At 39.0% G+C, this 26,271-nt stretch overlaps 1 protein-coding gene across 3 annotated transcripts in view; it reads right to left on the bottom strand.

Moving 5' to 3' along the window:
- shisal1b (shisa like 1b) overlaps positions 1 to 26,271 on the bottom strand; it is a 71,339-nt gene that overhangs the window by 20,360 nt on the left and 24,708 nt on the right. Inside the window, exons 2-3 of one of the 3 annotated variants that reach the window (XM_059335141.1) lie at positions 22,343 to 22,614; positions 2,163 to 2,388 (exon numbers count right to left, since the gene is read on the bottom strand). In XM_059335141.1, coding sequence (XP_059191124.1) covers positions 2,163 to 2,229 — 67 coding nt within the window. In that variant the 5' untranslated portion in view covers positions 2,230 to 2,388; positions 22,343 to 22,614. Of the gene's footprint in view, positions 1 to 2,162; positions 2,499 to 22,342; positions 22,680 to 26,271 lie in introns of those variants that run through there. The other 2 variants (XM_059335139.1, XM_059335140.1) reach the window with 2 other exon arrangements.

Genomic DNA, 26,271 nt, shown 5'->3' on the forward strand with positions numbered 1-26,271 from the left:
CTGTGTAATAAATAATTGAGATGCTAAGTAACACTGTGTGTGACCACCATCATAGTCTATTCATCATCTTTATTTATTTATTTGTTTTTTTAAGCAGAAATGTGTGTTTCTAATTGGGCTCTGGCCCTAAACTGTTGCCAGGGTCAGGCTTCAACAGACGACAGTCTGTCAAAATAAGAGTAAATAGTGTTGTTGTTACCGGAAGAAGTGGAAATATTATGTAATGTAATGTCTTTTTTGGGGGGGTAATTTTGTTTCTTTTTAAATAATTTTGTGTGTTTTTTGGTAATTTTATGTCTTTTTTAGTAATTTTGTGTGTTTTTTTTTGTAATTCTGTGTCTTTTCTAATAATTTTGTGTATTTTTTGGGTCAATTTGTGTCTTTTTTGGGTAATTTTGTGTCTTTTTTGGTAATTTTGTGTCTTTTTTAAAGTAGTTTAGTTTTTTTCTGTCATTTTGTGTCTTTTTTTTGGTAATTTTGATACTGCCTCCAGCGGCCCCCAGGTAATTTGAGTTTGAGACCCCTGGTCTATAACATTCAAACCTTGTGCGGGTTCACAATCTTGTCCCTGACGTCCTTAGACAGCTCTTTGGCCTTGACCATGGTGGAGAGGTTGGAATCTGATTGATTGATTCTGTGGACAGGTGTATTTCATACAGGTAACAAATTGAGATTAGGAGTCTTTTATGAATGTGAGAGGATTCATTTATCTGTGGGAGCCAGAATTCTTGCTGGTTGGTAAGGGATCAAATACTTATTTCACTCAATCAAATGCAAATAATGTATACATTTTGTATAATGTGATTTTCTGGATTTTTTTTTAATACTCTGCCTCTCACTGTTAAAATAAACCTGCCATTATGGACCGTTCATTTATTTGGATTTGTTTTCTGAAAAATGATCAAGGCTCTCTGGGTTTGAGTGCACATTTTGTTGAAGTTAAATGTTGTTAAGTTGCTTTTGAATGAGGTTGTCATCAGCATCATTCACACTCTGTTAATCATTCCGGGTTTATTCCAGCCTGCTCCATGCTCCTGTTACTGTGGCTGCTGATTTTTCTCTCCATCCTCCTCTTGCCCTATTTTGTCATTTTTAAACTTGAGTTGGCATCTTTTCCCTTGTGCATAATGTATATTCCACATCTCAGAGATATGTGTTGGCTTTGTGTCTTTTGGGGTTATAATGTGCTCTCTTCACACTTTTATGCAGCATGGCCTCATTTAGAGAGCACCCTGAGGTTCAGAGCTTTTTCCTGCCAAGCACACTTTTTCTTTTGGCAGTAAATATTTCTGAGTCTGAGTAAAGTGTCTCTGACTTCACTTCTGGCCATCAGATGTCAACATCTATCTGTATATATATCCATGAATGTGTGTCATTTGGGGGGTTGTTTCCTGTATTTAGTTCATGGCATTAGCGGCTCACTCTGTAAAGGACACATTTTAGCACATCCAAAGTTTGTTGAAACTACTCCCAAGCATGCCTATATCATATGAGAAAACTCTTATACGGGTATCCAGAGCAAGTTTAACTATAATAGTTTTGGATTCTTAATTAGTTTTAGTTTTAATTTCATTGTTAATTTTTGTTTTCAAATTCAGTTAGTTTTAATTAGTTTTTAAATTGAGTTTGCTAGTTTTGATTAGTTTTATTTTTTGGAAAATGCTTAGTTTTAGTTTAGTTTTTATTAGTTTTAGTGTTAGTTTTAGTTTTTTGTAATGGGGTATTTGTTGGGTGCCAGATTCAATAAGGTCACAATAAATGTTGCCTTTATTTCCTTTGTCTGATCCATTTCAGCCCCAATAAGTTTATTAAGTCATAAAACCAGATAGATTAAATTGATTTCATATCAACCAAAAAGGTTTACGTATGAAAAAGTTGACAAAGACGAAAACTAAGGACATTTTCACTATAATTTTAGTTAGTTTCAGTTAGTTTTGTAACCACAAAATACAGTTTCAGTTAGTTATCGTTTTTTTAAAACTCTCGTTTTTATTTTTATTTCAGTTAACGAAAATGTGTTTTCAATTCTAGTTTTTGTTATTTCGTTAGTTTTCGTTATCTATAATAACTTTGATCCAGAGGTTCTTGTAATGAAAAAAATATCAACCTTTTAGGGCCAGACAGGCAGACTCACTTATAAGCACCCACTAAAGTTTACAGACCTGCAGTGGACAGCAGGAGGAAGTTGACCGTCAGGACATTGAAGGACTGCCGGCTGGTGATAGTCATCTTCTCGTCCTCATGAAGGGAAGAAGGGAGGGAGCAGGCGGTAGGGAGAGATGGATGGAGGGAGGGAGGGATGGAGGGCAGCTCTGCTTTAGCTCGGCGTGGGCATCCTCTGCTTGTTGACAGCTCCTCTCACATGGCTGCTGCTGGGAGTCTCGACTCCTGATGGGAACAAGACAAGCAGAGAGAGGAAAGATTAAGAGATTTGATTTGGATTTCTGGAAGTCCCACCCTACTGTGTGGACAGCTTGTCTGGCAGCGAGCTCCCATGTTGCCTTCTGAAATCTGTCCTTAGGTTTACATAATAGGATGTCTTGGACACTCATTTTAATTGAAATTGGCACTTGAGCAGAAATCCCTATCGTGACAGCATATTTTCTGCTCTTGACAGGAAAAATATTTTCATTGTTATCATTTGAGAAGTTTTTAACCATGTATTATATTATATTACAGTAATTTTAAACCATTTATGTGAAAATGTTAGTAGATTTATCAATTAATGGACTGACCTCAAATTAATCTGCAGCTATTGAGAATTGATTAATTGTTTATATTGTTCTGAAATAATAATAATAATAATAATAATAATAATAATAATAATAACAATAATAATAATAATAATAATAATAATTTAATATACAAGTCTGTTATTAACAAGAATGTAAGTTGGCATTAAATAAAGGGAAAGTAGAAAAGCTGCCTTCACTTAAGCATAAAAATATATGGGTGATTAAGTTACAAATAATAAGTACATTATTAAATAATATTTAAGTTTACATGTTTTATTTTTTATTCAAATTACATAGGAAGAATGAAGCTCTTGATAATAGATCAATTATTAAACAATATTATATTATTTTAAAATTCAAAATACATACAGAGAGTTAAATGACCAATAATAAACAAATTATTAAATAATATGTAATAGTTTAAATGTTTTATATTTTTTGTTAATTCAAAATACATTTGGAGCATTCAGTTTTCAATAATAAATAAATAATAATAATAATTAAAAAAATAAATAAGTGATTAAACAATAGACCATAAAATGAAACATTACAGTTTGTTGCAGCACTACAGTCAATATGCAGAACACAAAATGCTGACTGATGCTTTAAAGACGGAACTAAAAAAAGAAAAATATATTTCTCTTCTGAACTGAAATCTGTGTAATTTATCAGTTCATCCCATTGAGAACTGAGATTAAAAAAACATCTAATAGCCAGCAGATACTTAAATATATAAATCGTCTCTGCAAAAAAGAAGGAAAAACCCACTACAAGTGCACTAAAGTTATGGTGTTCTTAGAGAAAGTTTTGTTTTGACCAAATATTTAATGAATTACGAACAGAACTTGCCCCCTCAGCACAGTGTACAGAGGTTTGATTGCAGAACTGCTGAAGAGCAGTTTGTTTTTAAATGATGCATCATGGGAGCTCATGAACTCTTCTTCTTCTATCACTGTAAAGTTACAATTCAAAGCGGCGTCATTGCCGCCCATCAACTGATGCTGAGTGAGATTAATGGGGGTGTCGACACATTTTGCTTAGTCATGCTTGTTCCTATTCTTTAGTAAATTTATTCCTTATAGTACCGGAGGAAATTGCACATAAATGGTCCCTGTCCATGAATTACTTAAAGGTAGTGTTTATGGTAATTTATTACAAATCTGTCAATGAACCATTTGCATTTAGCAGTGGTTTCTACAAAGTTAATGTGAGAAACACCTTGTGGTTCAAAGTGTCTTTGAAGCTCTTATCAGTAGCAGCCACATGTAATTGAGGAACCCAGCAAGAGGTGAAAACATGGGTGATAATGAATGGGTTGTCTGAATTTAAAGGTGGCTGAAATGCAAGACACCAAAGCTCACAATCTCCACAAGTTTTATACCAAGTAGTCTGATAGATAAAAAAAAAAAACAGTCTGGAAAAAATGGTATTTGGCTTTGGCTTTAGCTGCAAGTTTGTGCCAAGAAAGTTAAACATCCTCTCTGCAGAAGCTGCATGGAAACTGTAACAAGTCCTGAATTATTGAGAAGCCGACAGCAGCTGACAGCAGAATAAAAACCACATATATACGAAGCAGCAACAAAAGTCTAGAAGGGCATCAATATTCTTCTTTCCTTGTGATGAAAAGGAATGTAATGGTGGATCACATCTAGTTTAGTGTTGCATCACCTCCGTCTGAGACCTGTTTGTCTGTTTTTTTGTACTGTTTTCAAGCTGTTTTGGCAAACACTAGTGGTGGTGAGAAACCTGGAGGGGAAGTTTTGTTTTGAGGCATCATTCGTTTTGTGATGTGTTTAGTGAAGTGCTGACATCTCTGTCTGGGACCCTGTCCAAAACACACTAATGAAAAACCTACCTAAATCTGATTAATTTCCTTTTTCTTAAAAAGACACAGAATGACCTGAGTAGGCCCAACAATGGTTACTGTAGTCCTTAGGATGCAACACATGTCAACAAGCTAATCGGATGCTGCCAGATATTTTGCTACTCATAACCATCTGACAATCAATCATTGGAAATTGAGTGCAGACACATTCAAAAAATACCTGGCAGATGATTGGATGAAACATTTGTTAAACACTAACAACAGGAACAAAAGCCTTCAGTGCAATGCCCTGCTCCTCTTTTAATGAAGAAATACTCAGTTCTGATATAACTGATGCTGTTGCAGCCTTTCTTACCTCTTTAGGAGCCGCCTTTGTTTTTTTTTAACAAATGCACAAACACTTGGCTACTAGTAGCTCCCCACAAAATGCTGATTGGAAGAACCCATGACTGAACTGTGCAACTCAAATGTATAACCAGTGATTCTCGTGTGATATCGCGAGAATCCTGATGCCATCCAAGCTAATTAAGCAGCCTTGAAAAGATTTTGAATCCTCACATGGATCCACTTGGGAATTACACACAGATCCGAGACCTGCAGCAATACATTGATATCCTATCTGACCTGATTAGACTGAATCTTATCTGGACCCTGTTCCTAGGAACCAAGAGGACCTCCCTTTTCAGACAGTCTGAAAAGCAACCTTAAGAGAATATATATTTATGAGACGCAGCCTCTAGCTGGTTATAAATATGGTGTGTAGCTACATGAATGTGAAGTCAAGCATTGCAGTAAAAATATGTGCCTGTTTAATTGAGCCTCCATGGATAAACATTTATGTATTGGAGGAAACTAAAGTTGTGTTAACACCTTGGAGAATCCTGCTCCCTGTCAGTTGCTGTGTTAGTTACTGTTATTCCAGCTCCTACTTGTTGCCACGTTTCTTACGTAATCCAAACAGCACGGTCTGATGGCTGCACATGACCAAACCGATATACAAAGCCGTTACTATGGGGCCGTATGGACAGAATATGTACATGAAGCACAGCAGGCTGCTTCAGTTGGAGTCTTTTAAAACATTTTGATCAGACAAGCTGTTCTCTCTTCAGAAAGGCAGGCAGCTGAGGTCCCAGGAGGCTTGTTAGAGTGGCATTTTTTATGTTTTTTTTCTCTTTTTACTTCTGGTGAGAGCTTCTGCATGCTGTCAGATAACAACGACTAGGGATTCCCATCTTATCAAGTCCCCCCCTTACAAATCCTATCCCTTTCTTGTCTTTTAAAAGGGTTTTATATACATTATTTCTCTGTCACATGAAGTCACATCATCGTGACGTTACCCCCGGTGCTGTACAGCCTGCAAAAGGGCAAAGTTCACTTCATCGCAGTGTTGGGCTTGTTTGCAGAGAAGACGTGAATGCGAAGGGTTTGTGTAATGAGCCTGATGGTAGTGAAGCAGAACAAGTACTGTAAAAACACAACATACTACACAGTGCACAGCTCGCTGAAAATAGAACATACTGCCCGTGCAACACAGATGGGGCTACTTGCTGTTTACGTCTGAGATCAAACTAAAATATACATAAAGACCATGACAGCCCCAGAGAAAATGTAAAGGTTGCTGCTGTACGAAAGGAAATATCTAAAACATTAACCAGAAGCACACAGCGCTCGTTTATTTGTCTACACACTGTTGTGTTGCCCGAGAGAAGAAAGAAATATTAAGTGACCAATTACTGCAGCAACCACTGTGAATCTAACAGCACACTTTTCTTCACAACGCAGCAGGAGACCCAAATCTGTCAGAGGTTTGATGAGGGAAAGTGCAGTGGAAGATTTCGGGCCATTTGGAGATTACACAGTGATATGTTGCGCCTCATCACATGGACATTCTTGTTCAAGACACATTTTTGTTCAAGCATTATCTTCAAAGTCTGTAACACTTTATTATGCTTTCGAAAAATCATTATTTATTTAATATGTCTTTTATCCGAGAAGCTTTCAAGTTTTTAGAGGCATGAACTCGACATTACAATTCTCTCTCTACATATTAATTTTATTTTTAGGTGAAACATTTAGGCCTGTCATTTTAAGTATTCAAAGAACATTTTTTTCTCTCCTGTGGATGATAGTAGTTGGATATTTATGCACCCTCTGTGCCTCATTATTGGTTTGTGCTTTCCTCCGAGCACACGGATACACTCCTACGCTGGGTCCTAATCCATGTTAATGTGCATTATCAATCACCCAAAAACACACGAGTTCATGAGCATCCGGAGTGAAGTACAGTTTAGAGATGAGACTCCCACTTCACACGGTGGGATGAGTGCACGTTAGCTAAGTGACTGCATCTCATATCTGGGTCTGCTGATGGGCCCGCATCCAAACGCTGATCTGTATTCTGCTGCAACAAGCTCTGTGCCTAATTGATGCTCCCTTTGACTGTCATCATAATAAATTGGGTTTCATTCACTTTTGATGACATTAGAGCTTCACTCAGAAGCCCCATGGTGCTCCATTAGGATATGAGCCCATGTTGGGAGATTTAGAGCTGTGATCTAATGATCATCTCTGGCAAAGAGAGCCGGATTGTGTGCAGTACAATTGTCAATGAGTTAAGAGTGGCAGCCTGAGGCGGTGAGCTGGATTGTTGGTAAATATGAAATACAGCATGCATCAGGGGTTTCAGATGTGTATGTCACACTGCCAAGTCCATGTTAAAGAGGTAGTTTGGATGTTTAAAGTGAGCTTGTATGAGGTACTTATCCATAGTGAGTACCTAAAGTAGATGGCAGTTGGCATATCCCCAGTTTGGAGGAGCATGCAAGAGTTCGAACATTTAAGCTTTGTACTGCTGTGTATTTTTCTTTCAAACATTTTCTTGACCGTATAACTTCCATATTCCTAAGTGCAGCTTTTGCACGCACATGGATTAGCTTCTTGGGTCAGACTTTTTTGTGGTTTACTGGGACACCAAATACAAGAAATTAAAAATGAGTGGTTATGACCACAAAAGCTGTAAACTGTGGAGAGGGGAAACTACTGTGGAAACTGGAGACTGAGAAAGATGATGTCTGAGGGCAAGGTAATGCAGTCAAATTTCTTTATATAGCACTTATACTGATGTTTTTTTTAGTTATTTTCAGATAGGCAATATTTAGTTGGCCCAAAAAAGTTTAGTTGATGCCCCCATCTATGGCAGTAAATAGCTTAGCATCCATGCTGGTAGCACCACAGGTATCTCTAAACTGGGAGCATGCCGGCCACCATCTACTCTAGGTAATACACTATTACTCATAGGTATAAGTATAAGTATAAGTATAAGTAGTACCTCATACAAACCCACTTCAAAACATCTGAACTGTCCCTTTAAGATGGTCCTGCATAGCTGTAAACCAGGGCCACACCTTCAGAGGGTCCCCCACTAATGGCTTCCATCACAGCATAAAAAACAATGCTGAACTGAAATTTGAATGCAGAAATATTAAGACCTTTCTAATCATTATATTCAGTAATATACCTTTCCTGTTCCACATGGCTGTGTCTAGAACTTTTTCCAGTGAGCACTGGGTGAAAGGTAGGGAACAATTTGGCTGGGAGGTACTGAGCTGAAACAAATTTTCCCTCCCGAAGCCTTTATAATGCTTCAACTCAGGGTCTCTCTGCCCATTTTGAGGAATGATGCAATACTAGCTCTCTTTTCACAAATTTAAATCACTACATGGGACTTTATAACCATTTGTAAAAGGTAATATGAGGCCAGGGAATGTTGTAACTTATAGTAGGTGGAAAAAGTTTCATGACCATAACACATTGACGAACATAAACCTTGCACATGTGTACAAACCAGTGCTCAGAAGGATAATTTCGTCTACAGCTGGAACTGATAAGAAGTTGACTGTTGGTCAAAAGCAATTTAATTTACCATAAATATCACTGGAATGTTATTTATTGTTCAGATTTTACTGTTCAGTGTTTATGCCATTCTTTTAAAAAACATGCAATCTGTATAAAATATTATTGGCCATCAATGCCAGCTATAACCTCAGGCCACATTTAATACTGCATGATGCTGATTTAAATTTGATTTGATGCATTTATTACGGACAGTCTGAATAAAGGAAATACAATCCTGTGAACATTACATTTAGTTTTATTGCCTTGGAAGCTTTTATAAAAAGCTCCCCAATTACTCAGATTTTTTTAAAATTGTTTTTAGAAACCTAGTGAGTAAAGATAAAAGGAAAAATTGATTCACAGGTCTTACTTTTTAGTAAATGTATATTATAGTATGGTTTAAATGAAACAACATAAAACATACAGCCAAAGTAACAAGGGGAATGTCATTGAATCAGGAGATAATTTTTATTTTTCTACTATTTGCTAGAAACAGGCACAGCCCAGGTATCTTTCCATTACAAAATAATGAAGCACAGTCAGGGTAATAACTACTTGTTCATTCAGAGCTCAGAGCTGCAGAGCCACACATAAATGTCACTGATGAACAGAGGTTCTTCTTTGGTTTATGTAATCAGTCACCTGAATAAATATTCCAGATCAAATATTCTAAATAAAGCTTAGAGGCAGCAACGTGTTTTGGTCTGGTGACTTGATGTTGCTTGGGAGACGTTTACGTCAGAGAAGATAAGAGGAGGAACGCAACGTAATTAGCACCCACAGTGTAGTGTACAGGAAATGAATATGGTCGATCTAAAAGGGAGAATAACACAGCAGGGTTGCCATAGAGCTTGTTGTGGAGACTTTGGCCAATACGGCTATATAATGGCCTCAGCTATTGTGCAGTACAGCCACCTTACTACATGGGTGGTCTGTTTCTGTTTTTGCCTTGGTAATGGTTTGTTAGCTTAACACAAGCAGGAGATGCTGTAATCAAACTTGCATCTGCTGCTTGCTCGCTGTGTTTCGACCTGCTGAGAGCTGTCATGTTGATGGAAATCACTCTGCCTCCTGCTTCATTTTGTCTCACATCCTTAATCCATCATCAATTTGGATCACAAAGGCAGGTTGGAAAATAATAGAGGTATTTGTCTGAGAATCTCCCCTGGATCTAAACAGAACAACTCTAATTAACTTTTTTTTTGACATGCAGCTTCTGTAATACCTCGTAAAATGGCAGAATGGCGTCACATTGTTTAAGACAAATTACTTTTGGAATACTTTAAGTTGGAAATAAACCTCCACCAGCCTTAGTTTCACTACTCTGCCTCATTTCTGCCTGAATAAGCATCTACTAGGAGATGAAAGGGGATAAATATCAGATACATTTGATCAAGTTTTAACCCCATATATATAGGGGTGATTATAACACGTTAAAACACCCCAGTGATTGGTGTCATTCAGCCGCTGATAGGAGAAAGTCTATTCTTGACCAAATGAGAATTTAACAGGGCAATACTTTCTTCAGTAATTTATTGCTTGGCAGTAAATATATGCATGCAGCGAGGGAGAGACGGCTAATGAGACAGCTACTGGAGTCTAATAAGTTGAATTCATTATACAATCAAGGTCTCAAAGTCAGTTGGGGGATGAACATTTTTGGAGCCGCATTTAATATAATGCAGATCTACAAAGGTCTTGTTTTCATGTGGTGCAGAATGCATGAATCTCATTCAGTTAATAAACAAACAGGAGGTTAAAACCAGGAGACCACTGCGTGTCCTGTTTGAAACCAATAGTCAATATTAAGCTATTTTAACTTATATAAGTAACTTAACTGAATCAGACTCTTCATCACATCATAACTATGTGATATACAGTACAGGCCAAAAGTTTGGACACACCTTCTCATTCAATGCGCTTTTCTTTATTTTCATGACTATTTACATTGTAGAGTCTCACTGAAGGCATTAAAACTATGATTGAACACATATGGAATTATGTACTTAACAAAAAAAGTGTGAAATAACTGAAAACATGTCTTGTATTTTAGATTCCTCAAAGTAACCACCCTTTGCTTACTAGAATATAAGACATGTTTTCAGTTATTTCACACTTTTTTGTTAAGTACATAATTCCACATGTGTTCATTAATAGTTTTGATGAATTTACAATGTCAATAGTCATGAAAATAAAGGAAACGCATTGAATGAGAAGGTGTGTCCAAACTTTTGGCCTGTACTGTACTTACGTATGGAAGTGATGTCATGTGACAACATGATCTCACATTGACACATGGCCTTTACCTAAAGGACAGATCCACACAAAGGGCACACAAGATCATTTCAAAGATATTAATTTAATATAGAATATATCTGGTCATCCCAGCCCTGGCTCTGTAAATGGGAAACATATTGACTCGGATCTAGCCACATTATTCAAGCCAAAGAGCAACAGTTGCGTATGTGCTTGTGCACGGAACAGTGGGAAGGCCATTAATTTATAGAGAGAAAGGCAGTGGGGGCTAAAAAGGGAGTACTGATAGGAGCGGAATATTTGTTTTGGTATTAAGTTAATCTACAAACTTTCTCCAAAATTGCTGACTCCACCTTTTAAAGGGGTCATATGAAGAGGACAGGAAGCAATGTAATAGATGTTCAAATATCCATTTCTCTAAGCACTTTGCACCAATTGTCACGTAATTTGAGGACGCTTTGGGTATTTGTCACAACAATTAATCAGTCAATCAGAAAAGTGTGAAAATCAGCTCTACTTGCAGCCCTTTTGATTTGCTGTCCCTGAGCAGTATCTCTACTAGTCAGACTTTTGCTTTGATCAAGCGACTCAGAGGAATGGGCGTTGTTGAGTTCGACTGCTAAATGTCAAAGAGACACAGTAGCTGTCGCGGCTAAGTCACTATCAAGGCCGCAGCAGCCTTCTAGGAATTGTTCCACAGCAGCTCCCAACACTCGCAGCTCCACCAAGGTTTGAGCTGCCTGCAGGCTACACAGAGACCTCATCTGTCATCGCATCAGTGCTTTGGCGCTCAAATTCAGTTTTCTTTGGTAGCGGGATTGTGAGTCATGCAGAATAACTGGACTTGTTTTGGCTCCGGGGTCCGGGAGACATATCCTGTCGACTATTTGGTGTCTGTGATGTAGGCAGACAGAACAGTATCTCCCAGACACAAGCCACCATTGTTTGTTTGGATTTGCTTTAACACCCCACTCTGGACTCAGTTGGTTTCTCTTGGAAACGCTCCCCGCCATCATCCGCCTGACCCCGGGTTTAAAATAGCTTCTACCCGCAGTCAAATAGCCTGGTGGGAATTTCAAAAATAAAGAAAGAGAAAATCACGACATGGGACAGTAATGCATGACAAAACTGCAGCTAAAACACAGTGGCTCGTGAATCTCTGTTGTCTCCCCGATGGCGTGCATTAATATTCTAGGTTTAAACGGAACATTTTCGAGGCAACGCTACACCAAAAGTTGTCTCTTTGCAAAAATGTTCTGTCGGATCCAACAGCTATTTCACAGTATTTAATACTGATAAACCAGCAATAAACAAGCCTGAAATAGTAAAAACACTCACTTTTATCAAGTCTTCTGTTAATGTCTTTGTTGTATGCTGTGTGATATTACATTACCTTATCTGTATTGGTTTTACATGAGTAACATCAAGGTCACCAAAAATGTAGTTTTGCAACCAAATTTAGGGGCTTGGTGGTCCTTGTAGCCAGAGTGTAAAAATAATAGTGTACAAAAAGAGATTCTACTCTTTAAAATTCATATAAAGTGGTATTTTTTCCCTTTTTTTCCAGATTGGCAAGGGATAATTAACATTCCTGGATTACAGATTCTGAATCCTGAAAAAAAAAGTCGTGGCACAGAAGGAATATTTCTTCCACAGAGGAATGGCTTCAGGCAAACCCTCAATCTTATCAATTGTATAGAGGAACAAACATTTCCCTGAAGACTACAATATAATCATATGTAAAATACTGGAAAATATGGGCTAAATATACTTACCTATAGGATGTAACCTATTAAAAGTGACATTAGAAGACCCTTTTCCTTTAAGTGTTGTCTATGTAAACCCACACTGCTTCAACCCATTGATGCCTAAAACGCCTGTAAAACCTCTGGGCGATTTTAAAATAAGCCCCTAAAACCTGAAGTTTTTCTGGAAATTCAACAGAAGTGTCAACGCTTCTACTAAATAATAGATTTTCAGCCTCTGTAGCAGGTAGAAATTAAATTCAAAAAGTATTTGAGAGCTTATACAAATACTACAAAACGACGTATCCGCTTTCCAGGCTTCAGTGGGTTAAAGAATATAAACAGAGTTGATAAATAAACTTATACAAGTGTGTCAGATCTAAAATTGGCTCACTGTACATGTCTACCCTCTGATAACCCTCCTGAACAATAGTCTGTCTTCAGAGGTTTATCACCCCAGACCAAACCCCCTACAACTTTTATCCTGAAAATAGCCATGACAGATACACCGCAGAGACCTGGAGATCCCTCATACGCCTCGAGGTCCCAGAGGTCACAGAGGGCAGCGGTCACGCTCTACTGCCAAGACTACCTCAGATGAGAACGGATAATACTCCACACCGCTCCACATCCAAGCGCTAATGGTGTTTTGGCAGCCTGTTTATATTGCCTGTTAGAAAAACCTTAAAATGCAAGGAACCGTTTGTGAGCTGCTCCAGCAGTCATTACTGGAAGTGTTGGTTGATTGGCCGTCGTTGTGGGATTACACCTCATTAATGAGCCTGTCCCGATTTTGACCCAGGGAGAGTGAACTCAGCTCGGAGTTTGCATAAGTTTGGTGGATTTCCTGTGAATAAAAACTTCCTATTATGTCCTGAAATGCTCCCTTAATGCCAGTGAGTTCAACTTTAAGCTCTAATATTATAAATTTGTGCTAAACGCTATGAAGTCTCCACTAAAAAGGTTCAATTGAGAAGATATCTGCCACTGTGGAATCATTTTTTTATTATCAAAATGAACAATAGCAGAGTCACCTGCTGTTATTAACTGGTAATATGTGGACGTGATTATGGTGTCTATTTAAATTAATAGTCATTGTTGGAAGGAGGGATTATAGTGAGCCATTATATTACATGGTGAATCAAAAAATTAGTCATTTGAGCCCATAACGACTCATGGATTATGGTGAGTCTTTATAACACATTATCTCTCTCAGCATGGTGAGCACATATATGTTTTGTGCTACAATATAGACAAATGTTCACACACACACACACACACACACACACACACACACACACATAGAGCATGCACCCCTATAATGAGGATTTTCTGATGTGTGCCGCTCCAATATACAGTATGTGAAGCAGCAGTCTCAGTGGTAGCTGACTTAAGAGACAAATCTTCCACAGAAACACAGCTTTTATCCATATTAATGCTTTTTCCTGCCTCGTACCAACGGCAGCATCACTGTTTCTCCTGTTTTAACGATGAGGTCGACCACCGTAGGAAAGAGAAAAACGGAAATAATGCATTGTTCTGAGCGAGGACGAGGAACCCCAGAGATTTGCCCACTGGCTCAGAGGCCAAATCCGTGCTTATATGGTAGTCTATCAGACCCTTTCAGAGGAGGATGTATTGTTTTTTTTAGACACGGGTGAAAAGGTTGAGGTTTTATGAGCATTTTTCAGCTGCACTTTGAATTATGACATAAAAAGAAGATTTTAAGGTCAAAATAATCTCAATTAACAGGCCCACTAACCAGTTTTTGGAGCTTTAAACTGAATCTTACAGTCTTCAACAGCAAATAGAGTAGACTCAGGTGTCAGAAATGAACTATCACTATTAAAGCGTCTTTAATCGATATTTTATGATAATGACATATATCAAATGACGATAAAGAGGTCGCTTGTGGTTATGAACCTACAGAGTAATCACCCGAATCTGCAACTCCCTCAATTTTACAGAGCTTCATTACAAGTTTCTGCTCATTTTTAAGCAGTCCGGTCTGTAATTTTACTGTTTTAGTTCACTCTAAATACCATAGCAACATTTTCTTGCAGCAGCAGACAGTTGTTTCCTGTGGAAACGCTCTGAAAACCCACTGAACAGAAGAGAGATTAAGTTAGCGACTAGTTGGTGAACATAGTGGAGCATTTAGCAGCTACAGAGCCAGATATTTCCCTCAGGACCAAAAACCGAGCTAAAAAAAGAGGGAATATTGGGTTATTTTGGTAGATCAGGGATGAACTACCATGCTCATAAAACATGTTTACCCATCTTGAAAAAAAATGTCCAACACAGAATTCTAAGAGTCTGACAAAAAACAAAGATTTTTTTTAATCATTTAAATCAAGTAATTACAAGAATAAAGGCAGCATCTTCATTGCTCATCCAGAGGTTGCGTGCACAGCTGTTGGTTCAGTCCCCCCACTTCTTTTTGACGCTGGAGATGCATTTAAGCTGTTACCTTTGACATGCTCCTTTTATCTGGTGATAAAAGCTTTTTCTCCGTGTTGCACGGCTGAGCTAAAGTGACAGAGGCTCTGCTGCACCTCCGGCTCTGTAATCAACAGCCAATGTCTGACACCGACATTTAACCCTTCATCCACTCCCCGCGCATCTCTGCTGTCACTCGCACAATGCTCTCTTCCCGCAACACCTCGGTAAGAGAGGTCATACAGACATCCGGCTTTATATGGACATTGTTGAAAGCAGAAAATGTCAGAATGTGTAGTCTGCTTTGGATGTGGAGGTGAGCGTATTCTACTGAGGTTGTTCTGCCTTTTGTACTATCTATATTGTATGCAACACTTTTGAAATATTGAATCAAATTGAAATTGGGACAAAAAAAGTGTTGCTTGTTGGTCAGTCTGAATTTCGACTATTACTCCAGTAAGATACTGTAATACGTTATTTATGAAACATTTTAAGTAATCATACCTATAAAAAGCTAGAGAGCATATTTTGTCTAAAAGTTGGAATATAACGATTTAATTTAGTACAATATTTGATCAATCTGAAGTACTTTACCTTAATATTTCCATTTCTTCATACTTCTACTCCACTATGATTTGGTGTTCTTTTGGCTCTATTACATTTAGGTGAAAGGTATAAGATTTTACATACAAAACATCAGCTCATGGGATAAGCTTTATTATTTGTTAAAATTTTAACAAACAGCATCCCACAAGCTCTCTGAGAACATTTAGTCTAATTGATAAACAAAATCAACTCACAAAATTTTAAGAAAGAAAATATTATATCATCTATTTTCGTTATTAAACAGAAATGAACAACCATACACCTTCTGAATTCAAGTTTTTCTCTCATCGAACTAAAACTTGTAAACACACTCATTCATTCAAACTCGACAAACTAAATAAAACTCACCGAAACTGTCTTGGTTAGTCTTCCCACTGTTCGAACAATCACAAGCTCTGGTTTGGTCAAAATAAACTCTTGATTTAAGAAGTTAGATGTGAAATTTGCTGCTGGCTCCCCAATATTTTCTCCACTGTCTCTGCTGTTGCTGACCTCTTTGTGCTACTAGTTTTGCTTGCTGAATGAGGCTGTCGCTGAGTCATCTCACATAGCCAGACCCATCTGAACACTTTGTTTGAGTGCTGCAGACCATAAAATGACATAACCACAACCCCACCCCCGGAAAAACCCTAATGAGACTACTCAAAAGTACACCAGTTGTTAAAATTGGCTTCACCTCAAAATGCTACACTATTAAAAAGCTGCTTACATCTTAATGCATCAATATTAATAATCCAGCAATATAATAACATATAATATTTGACTTGGTATTTCTAGTGCTTTTACTGTAAGGTTACGCATGCGACCTCATATTATTACTATAAGCAAATGATATGTGTATTTCTTCCACTGGTGGCTAACTCTCTAATTTAAAAGCTGCTTAATGTGGCGTGAGTTGACAGTATATTGACAGAACTGAGCATATAAAGAGGTTTGTTCACAACTCGGCAGTTTTGAATTTGTGCAGGTTTGGTTTCATTTCTGGCATCAGCATCCTGCGGCTGGTTACAGTTATGTGATATTTCCTGTTACAGTCATAATATTTATAAAGGTGAAACCACTGTAAAATAGATTATACACGAAAAAATAGTTAAAATTTCCTCTGAGACAGCAAAGATTTAGAATTGAACTGTGTCCACTCTCACTCATTACGAGTCACTATAACACTGATGAACAAGTTAAGCACAAGTTGAAAAGGAGGCCATGTGTAATTAGCTGGTCTGGTCACAGGTCACAAAGCGAATAATGAGAATTGACATACAGTTGGGTCATGCATAAAGATTTAAATGTCAATATGTCAATATCATGGTTGTCCTCTTGAGTGTTTCTGTTTTCGAAATCACCTTTGAGAAATGACCCCTGACCCCTCTCCCTCAATTAAGAAATACATTAAAAAAGAGTGAAATATACAGATGGGGCTTTTTATTTATGCATGGTGATTAACAATAAGCACAGAGACTAATTTGCATAATGAGTCTAACATCTGATTTCCCCGCGTATTAATTTACCTCAGATAAATGATCATTCATCTGTGATTGAACAGTTTCAACTGGGTCAATACTACAGAAGACTCAAAGGAGTCTGAATCGATGTAATTTTTCTTCCCTTCTGTGTTGACCAGCCGCACGCACACACACACACACACACACACACACAGGCACGCACCCACGCACGCACACCAAACAGTGCATTAATATTCAAAACAGCCACTGGGTGAACCTGTGTCTGAATTTCAACAGCTTGTTCGTTATTTAATTATTCCTCCAGCCTCTTAAGTCAGGAGCTGCACAAAAGGAAGGAAATGCCTTTCTGATGCCAATAATTTATTTTTTTAACCCGCCTCCCCCCCCACAAAAAAAAAATAACACACCAACAAAGCTCAAAGCAATGTACATACACGCAGTGAGGAGGAAAATAAATGTGCCTTGACATATTGACATTTAGATTCAGTGAAAACATTAAATGGGCTGTTTTATCAGCAGCAAACAAGCAGAGAGTTCTGACTTGTGTGGTAGTTGGAGAAGTGTTACAGTAAGCCCAGAGCGGTCAGGACGCAGAGATGCACGTGGAGCGGACCACTGATATTAGCACTGACAGTATAATGACACAAGTGTTAGCTGGCTTTCTGCCCCTGGGGTCTAATGGTGAAGTACACACGGGTCACATGGAGAGAGAGTAGGAGCTACAGCTGATGAGTAGGGACAATAACTGTGTGTGTGTGTGTGTGTGTGTGTGTGTGTGTGTGTGAATGTATGTGTGTGTGTGTTTTGCTCTACAAGCCTCTGGTAGATTATCATCTGTTTGGTGGAATCTGATACGGAGGAGAAGCCAGCATCAAAGGCAACGTCGTCGTTTCATCAAGGAACCTGCTTCTGTCAGCCTCTCTCTCTCTCACATAACCACACACACACACACACACACACACACACACACACACACCTATATTCACACCTACACACAGCTGTAAATACATGCACACACACACTCTCTCTCTCTCTCTCTCTAACTCTTTCTTCCTAACGTGCACATAAACAGAGATCAACACAAATTAAAGCACACACACATACGAATACTGAACACATACTGTACACCCACCCACACACACATACAGAGCCAAGCCGAGGGCAGGGGAACTCGGTGTGAACCCCGGGGAGAGAGATATCATGATGACAGACCAGATAAACCAAATGAATGCAGAGTTTTCCGCACCACAGATCGGAAAACAAGACACTTCTGTGCATGCTGAGTGACTGCATGCTGCTGTTTATTTTGGGGTGGGGGAATGTAATTATTTGGCTGCCATTGCTGTTGGTGTTATTAATCAGTTAAACTCTCGGTTGGAAACTGTTCAATATGTTATTTGAGAGGGGGGTTTGAGAGAGGGGTGAGGGGATCCCGAGCACTGAGAATGTCAGATAAAAGCCTTTGTTCTGTTCAGATGTGCAAACAGAGGCGTCTTGGTGCTAGACTTTTTAGTTAGTTTTTGAAATGCAGTGATTCTCTAGTTTAAAACAAAGTAATGCTCCAAAGAGCATGGAGCCCTGTAATCAACATTAAAATAAATATTTCCATGTCTGTAGGGGCTTTCACTCGTCACGTAAGTTTATTCTGAATCTTGGAGATATTAAGATATTGTAGATTATCTTTTAAAACCAAACCAAGACACTATATGTCCACCTGAAGCTGGTGGTTTTAAGTAAGTTCGAGTTAAACTATGCACTGGTGGCATGCACTTACTGAGCAATCTGGACTCCTGATGGAAGAAAACACTTGTGTTTATATCATGGTAACATCATTGTTAGCAGAGAAACAGCAAAAGACAAAATGCCTCGAGCCCAATGAAATGCCCTACGATAATTAATATATTTTATTGATATTTGTCAGACAACCAACCTCAAATCAATTGATTGACTGGCATTTGTCAAGCAGAAAAATAAGAAAATATTATATTATTCCAGCTTCTAAAATGTAAGTGTTTGTTGGTTTCCCCTGTTTTATATGATGGTTAACTGAATATATTTGGGTTAATGACCGTTGGTTGGAAAAATACAAGCCATTTCAAGACTTTATCTCAAGCTCTTGAAAATTGACATCTTTTGGAATAAACAATGAACTAAATGATGGAAAAAATAATCAACAAGTTCAGCAATAATGAAAAAAATGATTTATTGCAGCACTAATGATAATTTATTTCACAAAAGGTTAATGGAAAAGTGTGTTCATTTTTTTTAAATTCGTTTGTGCTCCATTTTTAAAACCCACAAGCGTCAAAATGAGGCAAACAAATCCAGCGTGAAAACTGGATTTTACCTGAACAACAATTCAGTTGTCACATTTATGGTTAGCCAGTCTGCCCCTTTCGTGGCCATTAAGAGGTATAGCAGAGGTGACAATAGCTTTCTGTCTGTTTGTGTTCACTTTGAGTCACTTGGATGTCTTGTTTAGAGCATGACAGATATATTGGTTGACAGATATCATCAGTCAATATTGGCCTATCTAAGGCATATCACTATCAGTGTATTTGAAAAAAAACCTTTTTAACACTATAAAGTGCTGCAAAAAGTTGTTTGCCGTGATATTTTTAATAGTAAGCAATTCACAGAAACTGAAGAGTGATGCTGTTTATTTAGCAATTCAATGTATTGCTATTTATTCTTTATTTGTCTGACAGTGATATATTAATGCCTAACAAGTTAGATATTATTGAATAAAGTAGCTCTCTGGGTATATTTGCAGAGTGGTGAAAATTTCAGCCGGTGGAGGCAAAAAGGAAATGTTTATATAATAGTTATTATAGTTAAGAATAATAGATTGTTATTGAAGCTGTACATAAGTGATGAATGGCTGGTAAACAGGTTCTCTTACCTTTCTGTTCTTCAATTTTCTTTTTAATTTAATGGGTTGGTAGGTATAGCTTTATGTCGGTATATTACTTCTATACTTCTCCTTGTAGAGATTTGGGAATATACAGCTACTTGGATGACAAAATGTTCAATATTTGGTCAAAAACTGTCTTCTGTTTGTGTGCGATAAACTGGGAACACACTTCTATCTCACCATGACCAAAAAATAGACTCTATAATTCACTGTGTGCTCTCTCCTAAATAACCTACTCTGTCTGCACTCCTGATATGTCTAGATATATGGCTGGACTGTGGTATGTGTGCAGTGACAGAAAATGCAGCTTGGTATCGCTGAGGTTTTTTTTTTTTTTTGCCTCATCTGAACCGTGATAAGAACCACCATCCGTGAGATGACGATACCCCAGTTGTATTAATTTCAGCTCATCGCCTCTGACTTTTCTGACTTTTATGTTTGAGATTCCGGCACCAGAAACTCTTCCTCTGCCAAAAGATTGTCTGCATCTGGTGCCGCCAGCTACTCTGCAGTAACGACACCAGTTTGATCATCTGTTCTGAATTTGAAATGCTTCTCACTCAAAATTTTCACCTTCAGGGCTTCTGCCAAGCCACCGGTCACGACGCCTCGACATGCTCCGCCTCCCTGGGTTTGAATGTGCATGTGTGTGTGTGTGTTATTCTAATTTTTGTGCATGCACGTGTGTAACGGTGCATATGCCTGGGGGGAAAGTGAGTGTGTATACTGTACGTGTGAGTCAATGTGTGCACCAAGCATAAATTAACACCCTCTCAATGTCAATGACTCCTCCTAGTTGGGAAAGTCAGTGAGCTGCTGATGGGCTCACTGTAACTGCCCCTATGAGGCAGTAATGAGTGTGTGCCTGAGACAAGGTGACACAGGAAACAGCCCTCCACTGATGACTGATAGGCAGACACAACTGTCCTGACCCTCGCTTATGTTCGGACACCGCTGTCGAGGTGACTGAGATTATGTGACAACAACATAGACTAAACAAAAAGTAAGGATAGTCACTAATCTGCTTCTGACTGGTGCTTTTTAAAAGCAAATTCTTCACTTTTTTGTATAAACACATCCTGCTGAATATAGACCAACATTCTACTGTGAGTGAAATAAATGGACAGCCAGGCTTAGGCTTATGCACTATCTCTCCTTTTGTGTCAAAACACACACAGTTCAGAATAATTGCCTCACGTGCCTCCACCTATGTTTACACTCAGAACACAATGCTCTTTTTTCCCTTTAATGCATAGTTAATCAAATTCCCCTCCACCCATAAGGGAATCTTTAAGAGAAACTTCACAGTTCACCGGCCTGCGTCAGAGGCCAACTTAAGCATCTCCAGACACACTTACTGGTATCTTAAATATGCTGAAAAATAGCTGCAACAAGGCTTTGTGACAAATGTTGAGCAGAATAGGTCTTAATTGGTTTCAAGGATAATTTTATGGATCACATGCTGTAAAAAAGTACAGCCTGAACAAAGGCAGAGTCCCTGGGGAGCTCATTCATTGCATACACAACTGCTCGTCCATTCATTACAGAAATTACACACTGGTTCATGCAGGAGTATGGAATCACAATATGGGCGATGATGTTTTTATGAATATTTCCTTTTCTCTCTTTGCCTGACTAGTTTAAAGCATTAATCATTTCTTCCACTTGTGCTTATTAAACGTGAGGGCTCACCTAAGAGACCTCCAGTACACACCCAAGAGACATATTCTCCATGTGCATGCATGAGCACACATACAGCGCCACACATAGCACACTAACACACTTTCTATGCACATGCGCTTGCAGTACACAGACTCAGAACAATGCTCGCTGTCATGCAAAATCATAAAAGCTCACAACTGCTGCTGCCCCTGGGCCAGTTTTCACACAGACACACAGACGAGAGCAGGATTTTTCACAGAGGAGCAGGCTTTTGTGTGAATGAACAAAGGGAATCTCCTTCCTCCTCTGCTCCCCTCTCCCTCTAAATCCTATCATGTGCCACCATGCGACTCCCACACGCCTGTTTCCAAGTTACCGGCAGAGTCGGCTGCCAATCCTGCTTAATTGCCTCCTGTGTAAAGTGACGGCTGATGAGAGCGAACTGTCCTCGCCTTTTCCTGCAGCTCACTCACTGCTACCTCGCCAAAGGAGAGACTCCACCTGAGAATCACACTGTCTACCTTTGGGAAATGACACAGTTGTGTTGACCGAGAGTGAAACTTCAGTTACCAACTTGGGGACTTACTGTATGAAAAACAAACGTTAGAAAGGGACTTTTAATATTCATAACTCTTCTGAATTTAAAAAACTGCTCTGTGAGGACATTTATTTCAAGTCTTGATAGCCACCAAGATAAATATAAAAAGCCATTTCTTGTTAGACGTTACAAAGTAAAGAATAGAGAATAAAACAATACCAGCAGGCAGTGTTTATTTTAATGATAAGCAGCTTCCCTCACTAACCTTTGCTCGAGCCTGGAGGAAAAGAAGAAAGGTCTTCTTGCTGACTCCCGCTCGCAGAATTTAGCACCCTGTTGCTCCTTGTTTCCTCTTCCTTTGTTGCACCTTCCTCACAAATAGATCCTCCTCATCCTCGGGACCGAGGCTGGAATTAACAGCTCATGAGAGAAGCCAGGCGGAAGAGAAAGAAAACACACCAGAGAAGAACAGAAACACTCTCTTCTCGCCCCTAAGTCCTTCTTGGCAGTGTATCCCCATCCGTCAGAGCACAGCGACTGAGAGTGTGAGAGAGAGAGAGAGACAGATGAAACGATACTGAGTAAGTGGGCGAGTGAGAGAGAAAGTGAGAGAGGGAGGGAGGGAGGGAAGGAGGGAGGGAGAGCTTGTGTGTATGCACTGGAGGGTGATCCTCCTATACTGTGAGCTCCTGTTTATCTCCCTGTCTGTCTCCTCTGCATGCATTCCTTCCTGACAGAAGCCACAAGGTCAGTTGCTTTTGCAGTAACAAGCCTTAGTTTCCTCTTGTGGGAAAAGACTTCCTGTTAGTTCTCCACTCAACTTCCCTCATGAGTGAAATCACCCTGTGTTTTAATGCCTTTTAAAACCTCCTCTCTCTTTCTCTCCTTCTCGCAAACACAATCTCACTCTCTGTTCCTGTCTCTTCATTTATTAGCATCCTTGCGAGAGTCGATCTAATCTCCTCTCTCCTAACACCGCCGCTCCAGAGGTTGTTCTACCAAGAAGGAATGTACTGCAATTTAATTTCAGATAGGCACTGTACAAACAAACAAACAAACAAGCAGGAGCAACATCGTGTCAAACGCACAAATGAACCGATACACTGACGATGAAAACGGCATTCATGCAGCACACATGCATCATCTGAAACTGCACTGTTCTGAGGGTCAACAGAAGTGAAATGAAGTCGAATACAAACTGAATACTATATTAGTATAAACACCAGCATCTAACTATAAAGGAAGGAGTCTGTCGGTCTGTCAGTACTTCAATATTCTCGACAACCATTGATTTAATTTACTTCATACTTGGCAGGTGTATTGCTGAGGACCTGAAGGATGTGCAGTGTTGAGTGTGAGCACTTGAGATCGACTGTACATATTTATTAGTAGCGTGTTATGGACATATTTTGCTCATAAGTCCTAAAGCTCCAAAACGACTTTTTCCAGTGCCGTTTTTTGTTTAGTTGTGTGATATAAGGTCTGTAAGCTTCAAAGCTTTTCACATTTTCTTTTACAACATAAAATATGTCAGTAAATAGCTCACTTGTGAACTCTAAAGCTTTTCCATGTCTTAAAAAAGGTGGTAACTAACAAGTGTGCTCTTTACTGTCACCCTCAGCTTAGTGGTGGTTACATTGAAGTCATGCAACCATTTCAACAATGAATGTAAGTGAAGATCAAGCATCATAAACTTTTGTTTGCCACTGATCTTATTTACTGCAATAATCCAAGATCTAATGAAAAGATCCCATTTGCTTTTTGATGGAACCAGTTTGACACTAATAACGGGTTAGCCTACAAATCCCTGCAACACTCTGTTTCCTGTCACACCACGAAATGGCATGCTGGGTACAGCAGATGAAGATGGAGTGACCGGAGATGTTACATTGTAGCAAACTCAAACAAGCCTCAGCAATGTAACTTTTTGACTTTTGTTCCCAGAAATAGCCTGGTCCCAAGTAGCTAGCTGTCGAGGGTCAAGTGGCATGTTGTTTGGATAGATGGTTCTTTAGAACAGCTATTCTCAACCTTGGGGTCGGGACCCCAATTGGGGTCGCGAGATGATTTCTGGGGGTCACCAAATAATTTTGGAAGTCAGCTCTGTCTCCACTGTGTTAAAGTGTTAATGTGTTAATGTGTTTTAGTCTTTTTTTGGTAATTTTGTGTGTTTTTTGGTAATTTTGTGTGTTTTTTGGTCATTTGTGTCTTTTTTTCTTTTTTTTCTTTTTTTGATCATTTTGTGGTCAATTTGTGTCTTTTTTGGTCCTTTTGTGTCTTTTTCTTAAATCATTTTGTTGTCAATTTGTGTGTGTGATTTTGTTTCTTTTTTGGTAATTTTGTGTCTTTTTTGGTAATTTTGTGTCTTTTTGGTCATTTTGTTTCCTTTTTTTGGTCATTTTGTTTCTTTTTTGGGTGATCTGAACTTTGCGTGTGAGATTCTGTTCAGTGAGCGAGGGTCGGGGACAACATGCATGTTAAATTGGGGGTCGCGTCTCAAAAAGGTTGAGAAACTAACTGCTTTAGAATACTGGAGGCCGAGCAATCATCACATTCTGAACAGGCCCATTTTAAACGGGCACTGCACTCGTCAATACAATGGAAGAGACAAAGCTAACTCAGAAGCCTTATCTACAGAGTAAAGCGGGAAAAAAAATGCCAGTTTTATGTTTTCTCTGTTTTCTGGAACAATCAATTAATTGATTGCGGAAAATTAATTGACTTGAGTTATTTATCAGATTAATCAAATCTCTAATCTTTCAGTTTCTCACATGTGACAAGTTGCTGCTTCACTGGAAATTGAATATCTCTGACTTTTGACAGAAAAAAAATTAAAGACATCACTGGACTACAGAAAGCCATTTTTTCTGAAGATTTATTGACTAAGTAATTAAAAAAAAAACCAATTAACTGATAAAGAAAATCACCGTTATGTGCATTTCTTTTGTATCTGCCTATAAACATTTTGTTGACAGGACAGGTGCTGGTTACGAGTGCCAGCCAACAGCAGCTTGGCTTGCTCCAGGCCACTGTGGGAATTGTGGCACTTTATTGCCACCTCCCAGCTGTGTTCATCAACACTTGCAGTGCTTATCGTAAATCAGAATTGAATTACAACTGTCCACAATTATCATTGAAAATACAATGACATTTTTTGAAGGCCTGGCTTTACATCACTCAGCAGCAAACTAGTGAGAACTGTTGGCTTTGTAACATTCACAGGCGTGAAGACAATCCAGTATTGTGACTAGTGACTTGGTCTTGCAAGTGGCAGCACAGCTTGTGTGTATGGGACATGCTGTAACTGTGATACTCTGCCTTTCTTCTCTGCTCTGCTGGTTCCTGATGTTACATGGCAACCAGAGACTCTAAGTGTCTCCCCTGAGTACAGTGCATACTTGGGTCAATATGCACATGAAGTGGTGGATCAATCGGGTCACACACATCACTGAAAGGTGATTCAGGGGCCAACCTGACAGCTTCCTCAATTATGTTGATAAAGTGTCAAAATGTCATGAATCAGAGGCAGACATGCACACTACAGGCAAACTGAGAGAAATCCTCCCTTCACGCCACAAATGAAGTGATAGAGACGCTCTCCGGAGCGGGGGGAAATGGCGGGTAGGAACATATGGCCTTGTCATCTTGACGCTGCACGTTTGCCCGCTGACCGGGTGAGCAAGAGGTGCTCCCATGGAGCACCGTGGGTACTGTGCAGTCTCGGCCGGCGGGTGATGCTCCTGGACACATGGTCACATGCACCAGGAGGAAGAAGCTCTGATTAGGGCCGGTTTCTGTCCAAGGCAGGATGGGCCGACAGGGAGCCCTGGGGCAGGTTGTGTGGGGATTGGGCTGTATGATGATCAGCCAGGAGGAAGTATGCAAAGCAGCGATATAAGGAGTGTGTGTTTGTGTGTCTGCATGTGGACTTGGCGAGTGTTTGGAGGATACATCTCATAGCTAGTTATTTCATCCAAGGGCCATTTTTTGTGCTGTTCTCTCCTCGTGACCAACATTCAGTGCAAATACAAACACTTAGCAAGTGAAGAGCTGGCTACAATCAGTTTTCAGTAAATCATATTGCATCACACTGCATGTGAACCAAAAAAAAACAAATGTGAAAATAAACATGAAACCATCATAACAGATGATTTTATTTGTCACATAAAAGAGCAGTGATGAAATTCTTGCCAG

Source organism: Centropristis striata, chromosome 6, assembly GCF_030273125.1.
Source record: "Centropristis striata isolate RG_2023a ecotype Rhode Island chromosome 6, C.striata_1.0, whole genome shotgun sequence".
Taxonomy (NCBI): Eukaryota; Metazoa; Chordata; class Actinopteri; order Perciformes; family Serranidae; genus Centropristis; species Centropristis striata.